The sequence below is a fragment of the Macrobrachium nipponense genome, chromosome 20 (genome assembly GCF_015104395.2).
Source record: "Macrobrachium nipponense isolate FS-2020 chromosome 20, ASM1510439v2, whole genome shotgun sequence".
NCBI lineage: Eukaryota > Metazoa > Arthropoda > Malacostraca > Decapoda > Palaemonidae > Macrobrachium > Macrobrachium nipponense.
Window position 1 is genome coordinate 24345388 of NC_061089.1, and position 14262 is coordinate 24359649.

At 38.5% G+C, this 14262-nt stretch overlaps 1 protein-coding gene across 12 annotated transcripts in view; it reads right to left on the reverse strand.

Moving 5' to 3' along the window:
* Positions 1-9717: 9717 nt before the first annotated feature.
* The window catches only part of LOC135223587 (protein sickie-like), a 244161-nt gene continuing 239616 nt past the window's right edge, over positions 9718-14262 (reverse strand). For all 12 annotated transcript variants that reach the window (XM_064262181.1, XM_064262191.1, XM_064262163.1 and 9 more), the window contains 2 exons: positions 11832-12008; positions 9718-11593 (listed from right to left, as the gene is read on the reverse strand). In XM_064262181.1, coding sequence (XP_064118251.1) covers positions 11483-11593; positions 11832-12008 — 288 coding nt within the window. In that variant the 3' untranslated portion in view covers positions 9718-11482. The remainder of the gene's footprint in view (positions 11594-11831; positions 12009-14262) is intronic.

Consider the following 14262-nt stretch of genomic DNA (forward strand, 5'->3'; position numbering starts at 1 on the left):
AGACCATTCTCAAAGCCGCAGTGAGACAGGAGTCTTCCAGACTCCAGTAGGAGCCAGACTTTTGAGGTTCGCGAAAGTCTGGCTGAGAGAGGGGGCGGACAACTGGTCCATCTCGATTCCTCGAGAGAGGATACCTGATCCCCTTCAGGGAAAAACCTCCCTTAACCACCACTCCAAGGGAGTTAGCGGCAAGATACAGAGATCCTTTTAAAGAACCAAGCACTGTTACATCTGGTGCAACAGTGCTAGAAAAAGAAGGCTATAGAAAAGGTATTAGACATTCAATCTCCAGGCTTTTACAATCGCCTCTTTCTGGTACCAAAAGACCCTCGGGGGAGTGGCAGACCAGTTCTGGACGTAAGCGCTCTGAATCACTTTGTGATCAAAACAACTTTCACAATGGAGACGACGTCTTCAGTTCTTTCAGCGCTAAACAAGGGGATTGGATGGTGTCATTGGATCTGCAAGATGCCTACTTTTCATGTACCCATCCATCCCTCGTCCAGAAGGTATCTAAGATTTCTGATACAGGGCCAAGTATTTCAGTTTCGCGCCCTTTGTTTCGGTCTTTCCACAGCTCCCCAAGTTTTCACGGAATTGATGAAAAACGTAGCACATTGGCTACATTTAAAAAGGAATAAGGATATCTCTGTATCTCGCGATTGGCTGATTCGCTCGCAATCCAGGGATCAGTGTCTGGAGGACCTAAGGTCGACGTTGGACCTGACTCTCAGTCCCTGGGACTGTTAGTAAACCTCGGGAAATCCCAGATGGATCCCCAGCAAAGCATTGTCTATCTGGGGATTCTGATGGATTCTCGGGGTTTTCAAGTGTTTCCGTCCATAGAAAGACAGGAACGGTGCATTCTAAAAGTGAAGACCTTCCTAGAGAAAGAAAAACAATGTTCCGTGAGGGAATGGATGAGTTTCTTCTGGGGACCCTCTCCTCGTTGGAACAGTTCGTTTTCTCTAGGGAGGCTTCACATAAGACCTCTTCAATTCTTCTTGAAGGAGAATTGGGACCAGAAGAATCAGGATCTGTGGGAATCTCTCTGTCCAGAGGTATAAAGGAAAACCTCAGCTGGTGGTTAGAACCAGGCAGACTGAACGAGGGTCTATCGCTGCAGTTACCGAACCCCTCCCTAGTTGTTTACAGACGCTTCGGAGACAGGATGGGGAGCGACGTTGGCCCGAGAGAAGTGTCAGGCACCTGGAGTGGGGAACAGGTGTTCCTGGCACATCAACGAGAAAGAGTTAGTGGCAGTGCATCTAGCTCTCAGACAGTGGGAATCCCAAGTCGCGAACTCAGTGTTGCAGGTAAATTCGACAACACGACAGCTCTAGCATACATAAGAAAACAGGGGGGGACTCATTCCCTCTCACTGTACAAGAAGGCGAAAGAGCTTCTTCTATGGTCAGAGGAGCGGAACATCACGCTCTTAACGAGGTTTATCCAAGGCGAGAAGACGTCAGAGCAGACTTGTTGAGCAGGAAAGATCAAGTCATTTCCACGGAGTGGACCCTGCACTCAGAGGTCTGCAATCAGATTTGGAGCCTATGGGGAAGGTCAAACATAGACCTGTTTGCAACACATTGGAATGCCAGGCTGGAGAACTACTGCTCTCCGATTTCGGATCCGAGGGCAGTAGCAATAGGACGGCCTCCTCCTAAATTGGGAAGGAATAGACGGCTACGCTTTTCCTCCTTTCAAGATCATAGGAAACGTCATAAGGAAGTTTGTTTTGACGAAAGGAGCGAAATTGATCCTAATCGCCCCATTTTGGCCAGCTCAGGAGTGGTTCACAGAGGTACTGGAATGGATGAATAGATTTTCCGAGGTACCTTCCTTTACGGAACGATCTTCTCAGACGCCCCACTTCGACAGAAATACCACAAAACCTCCGCGCTCGGTCTGACTGCCTTCAGACTGTCGAAGGACTCGTCAGAGCGAAGGGGTTTTCACGCGCGGCTGCAAAGGCAATTGCAAGAGCCAGGAGACCTTCAACTATACGCGTGTACCAGTCGAAGTGGGAAGTGTTCCGAAGGTGGGCCAGGAATCAGAATGTATCCTCTTCCAGTACCTCTGTGACGGAAATAGCAGATTTCCTGTTGTATTTGAGACAAAAATGTAACCTTGCAGTCTCGACTATAAAAGGTTATAAAAGTATGCTTTCCTTGGTGTTTAGACATACAGGACTAAACATCACGGATGATAAAGATCTACACGATTTGATTAAATCATTCGAAACTTCGAAGTCCAAGACAGCCAGACCACCCAGCTGGAACCTGGATGTGGTGCTAAGGTTTCTCATGTCAGATAAATTTGAACCTCCCAATAACTCATCGTTTAGGGACTTGACTAGGAAATCTATTTTCCTCTTTGCATTAGCATCAGCTAAAAGGATAAGTGAACTCCAGGCTTTAGAAGGCACAGTGGGCTTCAGGAAGGATTCTGCAGTGTGTTCATTTAACCCCCTATTTTTAGCAAAAAATGAGAATCTTCTAAGCCTTGGCCAAGGACGTTTGAAGTTAAAGGATTGACTTCCCTGGTAGGGAGAGAGATAGAGAGAACCTTGTGTCCGGTAAGGATCCTCAAGTTCTATCTAGAGAGGAAAAAACAAATGGGAGGAAACTCAGAGAGCCTTTGGTGCTCGGTAAGAGATCCGAGAAGAACGATGTCAAAGAATGCACAGGCATTCTTTATCAGAGATATTATTACAGAAGCACATATTTCCTGTAAGAGGAACATCTCGGAACAGATGAAAGTTAAAGCACATGAGGTCAGAGCCGTAGCAACCTCATTAGCTTTCCACAAGAATATGTCGTTACAGGACTTAATTGGATCACAATATTGGAGATGCAATTCGTGTTTGCGTCTAACTATTTGAGAGATGTACGTGTAACTTATGATAAGTGCTTCTCTCTCGGACCATACGTGTCTGCGGATTCGGTGCTGGGACAGGGGGCTGAAACCAATCTAGCTTAGTTTAGATAGATTAGGAATTTAATCTTAATGGTGTTGTTTTTTATGGTCGATTGAAAGTGGTCAAGGAAAAGTAACCACTTTCAAATCGTAGTGTATAACAAAGTAGTGTGGTCAGGTGGTCGAGATTGGTTGTTTTCATGCTCCTTGTAATGGTTTGGACCTAGGCTCTGACTTGTAAGAGGGTTAGTCCCCGTTTGATACGACAAAGGTGAAGGCTCTACCATGTAAGTGGGATAGGCCCCATTGGTACGATCCGAAATAAGGCTCTGTCGAGTAAGCGGGCTAGCCCCCATTGACATGATCCAGAATAGTTCTCAGTGACAGGTCTCATCCTCACTGGAACTCTTGAGGCAAGCAGACTCATAGACATACTCATGAAGTCTTCTGCCCAATAAGGTAGGAAATCAAGGTATTTAAGTTTAATTTATAGTACCCTACAACAAAAAGTTTGTTTTTTCCCTGTTTTTTTTGAATTGCTATTCATATTGAGTAACTATCTCTTACCCTCCTCCAAGGGTGCCAATCAGCTAAGTATATATCTGCCCGGTAAGTTGCATGTGTAAAAATGAAATTGTTAAGATACAATAAAGTTTTACACATACTTACCTGGCAGATATATACGTTTAATGGCCCACCCATCCTCCCCTCAGGAGATAGGTGGAAGAAAAATTCTGTCAGAAAACGGGAATGATTCCTATTACCGCCACCCAGCGGCGGTAGGGGGTGATCACCTGACCTACCTGTAGCGTGTGCCGCGAGTTTTGAATTCTGTCGGACGTCAGAGACATAAGCTAAGTATATATCTGCCAGGTAAGTATGTGTAAAACTTTATTGTATCTTAACAATTTCATTTTACTAACGCTGCTGTTAAGAACGTACCTATATCCGGTTCAGCCTGGGCCATTGCCACTTCTATTCTCCTGTCATCTGAGCTAGTGCATGACTATACTTGTCTAAAAAAAGTATTAAGTCTGTTGTCAGCAAGAACTCCCTTGAGTTCAGAAAGTTTGAGAAGGGCTACAACTTCCGGCTTTAACACTGGTACATTTTGAGGAATTGCTACTGGAGTATTTATTGAACAAAAGTATGGATTGGTATTATTAAAGGGATAAGTAGGCTGTGGTCTAAGGAAAGGATTGGGTATTACAGTCTGTTGACCTTGCTGCAAAATGAATGGGTTTGACTGACGGGTATGAGGGTTTTGACAAAAGTTACCTGATGATGGATTAGGTATAGGTGTGGATGGTTGCGTAGGAGGTTGTACTACCACTGCAAGGTTAGGTGGTGTTGATGAGACATTTATGGGTATTAAGGGCACTGTACTTGTGATAGTAGTTGTGTTTTGTGGTGGTTACTTAGTATTTGTACAGACGGCCAACGAAGAATTGGCGTAGTTTCTTAATTCATTGTTCGTTATGGAAATATTGCCATATGCAGGTGCCAGATTATTTACTTAACAATAAATAAAATATCCTTTCAAAGGTGCTATACTTGAAATAAATTACATTAGAATTGAGTAGACTTATTCAACGTATTAAAGATAATCATTTTGCAAAGTGAGGAAAATATATACCGATGGGTCCACGATTTCTAATTTTATTCTCAACTCTAGCTTCGTGACAGTATACCAAAGATTTTGAAGTTGGCTTTGCTGCCGCTCGAGTCTTGACTCAACGTATCATACTGCACTGGGGTGTTGTCATTTCGTCTCCTACAGCCGATAAATAATACATCAAGGCGTTAACATTCTTTGAAAACGATGTTTAATTAAACTAATTTTGTCCTTTGATCAATAAAATAATTTGCATGACACATTTAGTGGGCCTTAATTGGACTTCTGATTTTCCCACAAGATTAGCCTAGGTCTTATTTTCAGCATTATACTCTCTCGGATACGTAATATTAATGAATATTTAAATCGACTATAAATATATATATATATATTAATCTGCTTTATTTGATTATTCCCGTTTTTCTTCTTATCCTTTTCATAATTGCTTAACATAATTAACTCAGACCTAGCTATTCAAAGTCAAAAAAGCAATCATAAAAAAATCAAACGTATATAATTCCGTCTTATTTTTTATCGAATTCCTTGCATATCATCCTGTTTCATTTGGACACGTTGGAAAGCTGTGGGAGTCAAAACTGACGAGCGCTTACTTTCACTAAACATTTCTAAGGTTGATCTATCTGTAGCTATTCATTTCTTCTAAATAGAAATTAATTGTCGGCACGGAGAATTTTTAAATTACCGTTATCATTTGTGATGCTTTCGCACGATGGAGTTCGTAGCGAGAAGTCGGATCAAGTCGCCTGAGATGTAGAAGAGAAACGGAGGTGGAGTATAGGAGTGATGGAAGGATTAGGCCGATGTTAATAAAGTATCTCCCAATAAAATGTATTCTTCAGGTTTTGAAGAAAAAAATGCATGCATCGTTGAAACTGTTTCCCTCCCTATCCGTGGTATTCACTGGCCACCGATAAAAACAAAACAAAAAGAGTAAGCCTAACTGAATCTCTCATCCATCAAAGATAAGTTTGCTTGATTCATTGACTTATTCATTAGACAACTATCAAAGATTTCGAGTGTAGATTTAAAAATCTCTTCCTCTCCATCTAAAGTATTCATCAGACACCAGTCATAAGCGTAGAGCTAGTTATGATTCCTGGTTCAGCAATGTCGTGACGAGGCATTAGAATTCAAAGTTCACAAGTGAATGTTGTCTTGCTTATCTTGTTTGGTGCTCCGAGGTGTTCCACCTCTAAGCCCATAATCTAAATTTTGCCGTTCTTTAAATAATTTTATTCATCTATGTATGATTCTCTCCGGTTTATTAAGCTTTCTTGATATCTCTCCAACAGGAACTTGCACCGAATGCAGTGCAATGATTCTCTCGCTCATCGAGGGATGTTTCTTAGACCGATAAACGACACATTGACATTAGATTCCCGTGCACATGAAATCAAAAGCAATAGAGTGAGGTCGCCTGGTTCACAATGTTACGATATCGTTTTTTTTCTTTTTGTTTTTAAATTTGATAGCGTTTTATGAGATTCCAATGTTTTCTGTAAAATTTAACAAATGAAATAGTTCAACTACCTTCAACTTAATATCGAAATGATAATTTAAGGACTATGTTTATGTGATACTACTAGTGATAGGTGTCTCCTATCTATTTGGTAATGTATATCTATGGTTGTGATATGACGTTTTTTATCACTTCGTTTCGTTCACGTCAATTTTGCTATATGGAAAATAGTTTTACACAATAACATAACATAATGTTCTAAAGATATCAGTGACTGTTTTTAACGTCATTACACATGATTTCTTCCATCTTTGAAAAGAAAAATAGATAAATAAGGCATGAATCGTGCGTCAGGCAGGTGAACGAAAAATTATGAAACTCTGCCACGAGTTTTTTGGCCGACAGTACAAGGCAGTATTGGGGGTATGTATTGTGGGGTTCCTGTTATGGTACTGAGGTTGTCACATGAGAATGGATTACTTGGAATGTGAGACGTATGTGGTGTAGACATTATGGGTGGTTGAGTGTTATTATGTTTGGGTGTTAATTGTTGTATTGTCCCCTGTATGTCAACCAACTTCTGGTCCAAGTCCTTGATTTGATTTGATAAATCTCCCACTTGAGACCAAACGTCCTGGTAGGATTGAGTGAATTTCTTAACTGTCTGTAATGTTTGTTGTGTTTCTTGTTCTAATTGAATTAGATCAATATATGATTCATCAGTACCAGTCGCCATTGTTACAATATTTCAAACACTTATATATAATCAAATAATAAGATGTAAACTACATTAAGAGACAATGCCATACAAATCCATCACTATAGAAATAATGAATATGCATGTAAACAAGTCATGACCTTACTCAGATAAAAATCAACAATATTGCATAAAGAAATGCATATAATACGACAAAACATTACAAGTGACCTACATAATATATAGGCACAGTGGGTATGGATCAATAGCACTGGACTACAGATCTAACACAACTGACACCAAATGTCACGGGAGAATTTTTCCCCCCCCCACCAAAACATTAAGATACGAGAATTATAATACTATTAGTATACATATGCACTGTTGTTAGTCTTCTTGCCTGGAGACAGGGGTCGGAGAATGGTACTGTGTCATAGTTGATAGTTCATGCCTGTAACCATCAAGGAGTCAGACTTGATTACATCTCTGGGTTGAGGGATGAGTATTTCCAAATACTACTACTTACCATCAATCATTCTGCAAGTTCCTCTGCTTCATTTCTGTGGAGACTTTGTACCTCTGCAGAGCAGATGGCTCCATGCCTAACTGTTGCATGCTTCCGACCTCTCCTCAAGTGTTTCACTTCACTCTTCACCTTGGCTTTGATTAAGGCATGTTGCCTGATGTTTTAAGGGTCTCTGGGACAGACAGACTTCTTGGTTTTGGTGGCAGCCTGAGAGTTAAATGTTCCAGAGAAGTCTGATCTCTCACCCAAGCAAGAATGGTATCTGCAGGGCAAACAGATACAGTAGCAAGGTTGCCCTTGTCTAGGTAGGGGCAACCAGCTCAACAGTTGCAAGTCTTGCTGGATCACCTGTCACAACCAGGGAGGCCAGTTCTTCATGGTCAGTTCAGTGTCTCCTACCTCATTCACTTCATGCAGATTGAAGGGGTTCTGGTCTTCGACATGGTCTCCCCATTCCTTTCCCCCCTCTCTCAGAGAGGTGAGACAGGACTTAGCCCAATGGTTAGTTGATAAATATCTCCCTAGAGTGTCATGTAGTTACACGCTTCCCCTCCAGAGATATTTAACCAAACCTAGCCTAGCCTAACTAATTCTACCCTAACCATGCCAAACATGCACTTCAATATCCTGGAATTTCGTGCCTCATGGCATCAACCAGAAGGTAGTCAGGTGACTAGTCAACTGCTCTTCAAGGGGACTAGGTTCGGTACTTAACCCACCCTATCTTAGCCTAAACTAAACCTAGACTAACTTGACCTAATGTGCACCTCAGTAACCTGAATATTCCTAGCGCTCCAAGCCTCAGGATCAGAGGATGTGTTCCGTAGTGTTGTTAAGGAATGATACTATGGTAGTACCTTAAAGTTTTTTTGTGTGTGTGTGTGTGGGGGGGGGGGTGTTGATTGATGGCTAGTGTCCTATCATCTCAAATTGTTGGTGCAGGTGCATGGGTCTCCAGTAGCTTTCTCAGCACAGCAGTCAACCAAACACATTCCAGGCAGATTGATGTATGGCATACAAGTTCAGTCACTAGGGTTGGTGTTAGCAACAATTGATCTTGACACCTCAACATTTGTTCTTGGTTCCAACTTTTTTGACTTTGTATGATCAAACGGACGTACTCCACAGCTGACATGGTGGACAACAATACGTTCTGGGTGAGATTTCATAAGGTCAGTGGCATCGGTCTGTTCCTAGCATTCAGGAAGAACCCGTCGGACAGGTACTAATGATGGGAATGCGGTCACAAAAGACCACATTTGCCTCCTCTTTACCATTGGGACGTTGCCCATAGATCCTCGGACTCCTTTTTTTTCCCCCTTGTGTTCTCTAGAGGCTGCTCAACAGTCATGTAGATCAACCAGCTCTTGAGGACAGGTAACATCTCGCCTAAGGTGTACGGCTGTTAAGAAGTGGTGTGTGCGGGACTAGCCTCCTACCTTTTTTTCTCGTTTATCCTTCTCAGGGACTGTTAGCAAACTGTCACATGCTGGACAGGCATACATGCAGGTGAAGCATGCATGCAGATGTTCTAGATGACTGAGTATCCTGTCTATAATCTAGCTCTTTTTGGATTTATGTATTGTACCTGACAGTACGTACAGGCTCATCCAGGCTTATCTTTACCTACCATTTATTTGAAGTCCCAGAAGTCTGGCAGTTGAACAGGTCAGAGGCATGGGTCTCCTTTTGATGTTACATGACCAGGAAAGAGGCCCCAGGTGAGGTGATCTACCAGTCCGTTTAGAGATTTGCTGAGAATCCTCCCACCAAGAAGTAAGTCTCCCATGTGTAAAGACTGAGGGTTTGTATACGTGTAGGAACAGATGACAAATTTTTAAAGTAACTTGTATGGTTCCTAACATACAAACCTGTGGTCTTTACATAAATAGCCCACCTCTAGAGCCACCCCTCATTCTGCTTCCTGGGATGGGAGGTGAAGTGAATGCATTCCATCTGAATGAGAGGGTTTCCCTCCTTTCTGTTGGCAGCCAACTATCAGTATCCACCTTGTTTTAAATTACACATTCAGCTCCAGCTTTTGCGAGAGTAAATTCCATATGTAAAGACCTCAGGTTTGTATATTGGGAAAAATACAAATTACTTCAAAATTTGCTCTATTTTAACCACTTTGTTGACCCTCTGATATACTAATTTCTATTCCTATCCTCCCTCATTATGCCAATAATGTTCAAATCTCTAATCTCTTAAAGTACTGTCTGTGATGGGCAGGACATAATCAGGTGTATCTGCTCTTATCTGCTTTCTCTCCACAGTCAAATGTGAAGTTGTCTCATCATATTCTATTATATATTTTCATCATTACATATTTTCATCATAGTAGTTTGGTCAAACTTTAATAAGTTGTTTCATCTTATTAAGTTGTATATTTAAATTCATACTATTAGATTAAATTTGAATTTGTTGAACATTACCAAATTTTTAACAATCATTGGTTGGAATAATAAAGTCAAATCATTGAGAAAAGAAATATATTTAAAAATGCTATCATGTTTGCATGTATAAAAATGGAAATGAGGGAATTCTGTTCTCTTCCTCCTCAATGTAAATATCTAACAAAAGTGATGTGGTACTTGAATGTTTTATCCCTGCATACTGCAGACCATACTGTGGTATCATGTGGCATTAATTTGATTATACCATTTAAATTAATATTTTGATAAAATATGACTTTGGTACTTATTAATTGGCTAATCACATTAGTGTCACCTACCCCATAGCTGTCAACAGTTAACTGTGTTTTATATCAAATTATACAATCTTTATAACACACACATGGTCCATTCACTTGGTATACTTTAATATACATGTCTTTACACAGTGACTCACACTTTTAGATACCAAATATATATATATATATATATATGAGTATATACACATATTTACAACTCATTTAAAAAAAAGGCATTAACAATATAAAATTTGGCAACATGGTTATGAAGGCTAAATGTAAAACTTACACCATAAGACCCAGCAAAAGGAAAAATAAGAGATCACATCCATGTCTCGGAGCAATAAGAAAACTACTGCTAACTTAGCTCATAGGCACACAAGCTAAGGACACTGGTACGCTTGGCTTTGGTTTGAGTTATGAACAAGTGTTTACAAAGCATATGAAAGAAACTATAATTTTCATTAGCTTTGAATTTCATTGTCAGATATACTTCATTATGTTCTTTCTCAATGTTACTCTAGTGCAACTTAAATTTTGAAGAGCATTACAGAAAGCACAAAATTTTTTCATAGGTACTATGTATAAAGTACTTTTTTAAGCAACCTATTCTCAGTTATTATTTGGAAGTTGATTGCTAAAATATCAAATATAATTTAAATTCATAGTACTACAAATATAACTCCAAAATTAAGATGAAAGAAATCCATTTCTGGACCTACAATTTAGAGGTCAAGTCAAGGAGTTATACCTGGACTCTATATATATATTTTGTTATGACTCACAATATTTAAAGCTTAAGCCATTTAAAGCCCAGACTCCCCTCAAAGTATGTACATTATATAGAAACTCTGGAAGAACTGTAATATGGAAGTGAAAATGCCTCCACAAATACATTTGCTCACATATAATATAATATATATAGAACTCTGAATTATCAAAAGTAAATAATCCTACAAGACATCATATGTAAACACAGCACAAAATTGGATTTACATTAAAAAAACACATATTTTGAGCTACCATAAAAGGTATATGGGATGGTAATGATGGTGGGATAAATTTTAGTACTGTAATGATACAAACATTTAATCCCCTACTTCCATCGTTACCAGATGCCAACAATGTACAGAGTAGGAACCAAGGCCATGCTCTATACTCAAAGGAGTGGGACAGTGTAGTAGTAGCAAATTCTAGCTAGTTTAATCTACAGGTTAACAAGATAGCTCAAAAATTCACCTATATAATCCCAATGAACCCATTACAAAAATGAGGAACACTGTAAGATCCAGGCAGTTGGCTTTTTGCACATTAAAGATATAAGGGCAAAAATTTGAAAAAAACAAAAACAAAATGTTTAGAATGACAACATTACATTTAACTGACTTGGTTACACCTGATAGTTATAGCTACCAGATTTGACTAGATCCCAATATTACCCGTGACTAAAAGTTCAAGGCAAATTATTTAAACCCCTTAAATATAATCTTAAAAAATTGATTTTTCATTTCACAATTGCTCCACTGATCTGTCGGTTACTAACACTAACATTAGATTGTTGACTCTAAAGCATTCTCCATATTATCCAGTGACGTATTATCTGAGTCTTGCTGTGGACTGGAATAATTGGCTGCTTCTTGTAACCTCATGAGCATACTCAGCTGAAAGAGGGAATAATAATTAAACTATGGAAAGTATTTATGTGAATGTTACTTGCATGCTTTTCTCATATGACTCATCTGAAACATATATCCAAGAGGTCGATTAATAGGATGGCTCTGCAAGGTCCCTATACCTGCAAACTCTGTTGATATAGTACTGGACACTCAATACCTTTAAGAAAGCAACTTGAAGCATAATTAACATCAATTCAAATCTTTATGTAAATATTCTACGTACCAAAGGGTCATTTTCTCCCTGATTGTCACTCTTGAACTTGTCTTGGGTATTGGTTGTAACAGTTGGTGCAAGGGCATCATATCCAACATCCTCAGGCCGCAAAGATAGAAGTGCTTGAGGTCCAGGATGATTTCCGGGTGGCCATGGATAAGTCTCTGTAATCCATGTACTGGGATCCTGAAAAATAAACCAATTATTTGATCATTCAAAGTGTAAAACCCTCTTGTGAAACATTCAAGTTGGCATACTTTGTATCAAGAAGAGTGGCTTTTCTGTCTCTAATTTTATTTTTCCTTTAGCTTTTGCTAGGGAACTCTCATAATTAGTTGCCACCTAAAGTGTGGTGTTGAATCAAAGTTTAACCCAGGTACTATCAGGTGACACACCTGTGAAACTTATTTTATAGATATATATACATTTTAATGTTTTAATGAGTGCTTACCTTTACTATGCAACCATCTATCATGACCATAAATTGAGTTATCACTTCCTGTCACCACCACTAGGGCTACCTGTCTTGTCAAGTAACTTTTTTTTTTTTTTTTAATGGAAGTATGCCATAACTCTAACTTAGATTAGCCTCCTCACAAGTCTGGCCTTTTATCTTTAACGAGCTTCCAGAAGTATAAAAGGTGGGTCATAAGTAAGGAAAAATATACCACCTGCTGTTAACATTTAAGTAATTTGCACAGCACAGCTCCCAGGCCCCTTCTTTTGCACATTTGCAGTGTCATCAAATGTTATGTAAATAGCAGTTCTGGAGCTGATCCTTGAAGGATGCCAACATACGTATATCACAATTTCTTTTGATACCCTTGCCAATGTCTTCACTTTTAGATCCAGTTTTATGGTAGAGTAACATCACCAGCTGTCTTTTTATACTTATCTGCCTTGTCATCATCCAAAATACATATATATATATATATATATATATATATATATATATATATATATATATATATCTATATATATATATATACATATATATATATATATAATATATATATATATTATATATATATATATATATATATATATATAATTCTCTCTCTCTCTCTCTCTCTCTCTCTCTCTCTCTCATTATATATATATACTATTTACCTAGGTAGCCTATGGAGCTTGGTCAACAATCAGTTGGACACAGGGTAGTTTTCTTTTATACTGTATATTACACATTTAAAATTATAAATATTCGTTTAACATGATATTTATTTAACTTTTAACTTATTTAGTTGTAATTTACATGTAATGTATTGTATAAAAAGGCAAGGTTAGGTAATATAACTGATGGTCAAGAACGGATTAATCCATTTTCAGTTATTTCTTATGGGAAAACTTGATTCAGTTCTCGAAATAATCGAATTTCGACGCTCCTTCTGGAACGAATTATCGTCGAGAACTGAGGCTCTACTGTATATATATATATATATATATATATATATATATATATATATATATATATATATATATATATATATATATATATAGATTTTCATCTCTGAATGGCAATATTTCTACAGCTGATGCTGTTGACCTCTGTAGTATGAAGCAGCATACAAAAGATGAATTTTAGCAGTTTTTCCTAGCCTTTCTCCAGTATTTCTGAGCACACTAAAGCAGTTTATTACTATAAAATTTCTAAGTAGCAGTTCATCCCCTTTTCTCTTGAATATTATTTTAAGGCTATTTTCACACTTTTAGTACTGTCTCTGTTATCAAGTTTTTTAATGTTTTGTTAAGCCCACCAATGACACGCACTCCTGCTCCCTTGTTTTAAGTTAAACAAATGGCCAGGTCCACCGTGCATTGAAAGTAAATCCCTTATGTAAAGACCTCAGGTTTGTATATTTTTAAAAAACAAATTACTGTACTTGAAAAATGTCATTTTTTTCACTTACAATGAAAATTTCATTGTATGTATAAATTTTTATTCTTTTGAGCAGCTTTATTTTTTGGTATCCAGACTTTTATTCTTTTGAGAAGCTTTATTTTTCATTATCCAGCCTTTTGTTCTTTTGATTTTTTTTTTTAACTTCATTATATCCCTCAATATCCAACCAATCCAACCAAGCTATAAGTAATGTATATTGCATGCCTCACCTAGATTACATTGCGATCCTTTTCTTTGGTTCCACCTTTACTTTTCTGTCCTGAAATGATTCAAACTTCCCTTTTGGTCCTCATGAACAATGTAGCATCTTTAACCCTGATTTCTTTCTCCCAAGGTATATATTCTCATTGCATCTTTAATTTCAGTTATAACATGTTCTCTGTGGCCATTTGGGTCCCTTCCTATGAGCATCCCTTAAGACTGTGGCAGTCCATGAAGGTTTGTCCTTTATGCACTTTTCATACTTTTGTTCATGATAATAGTATTTGCAATTGTACAGATTTTTATAGAGGCAGTCCCCGGTTATCAGCGAGGATTCTG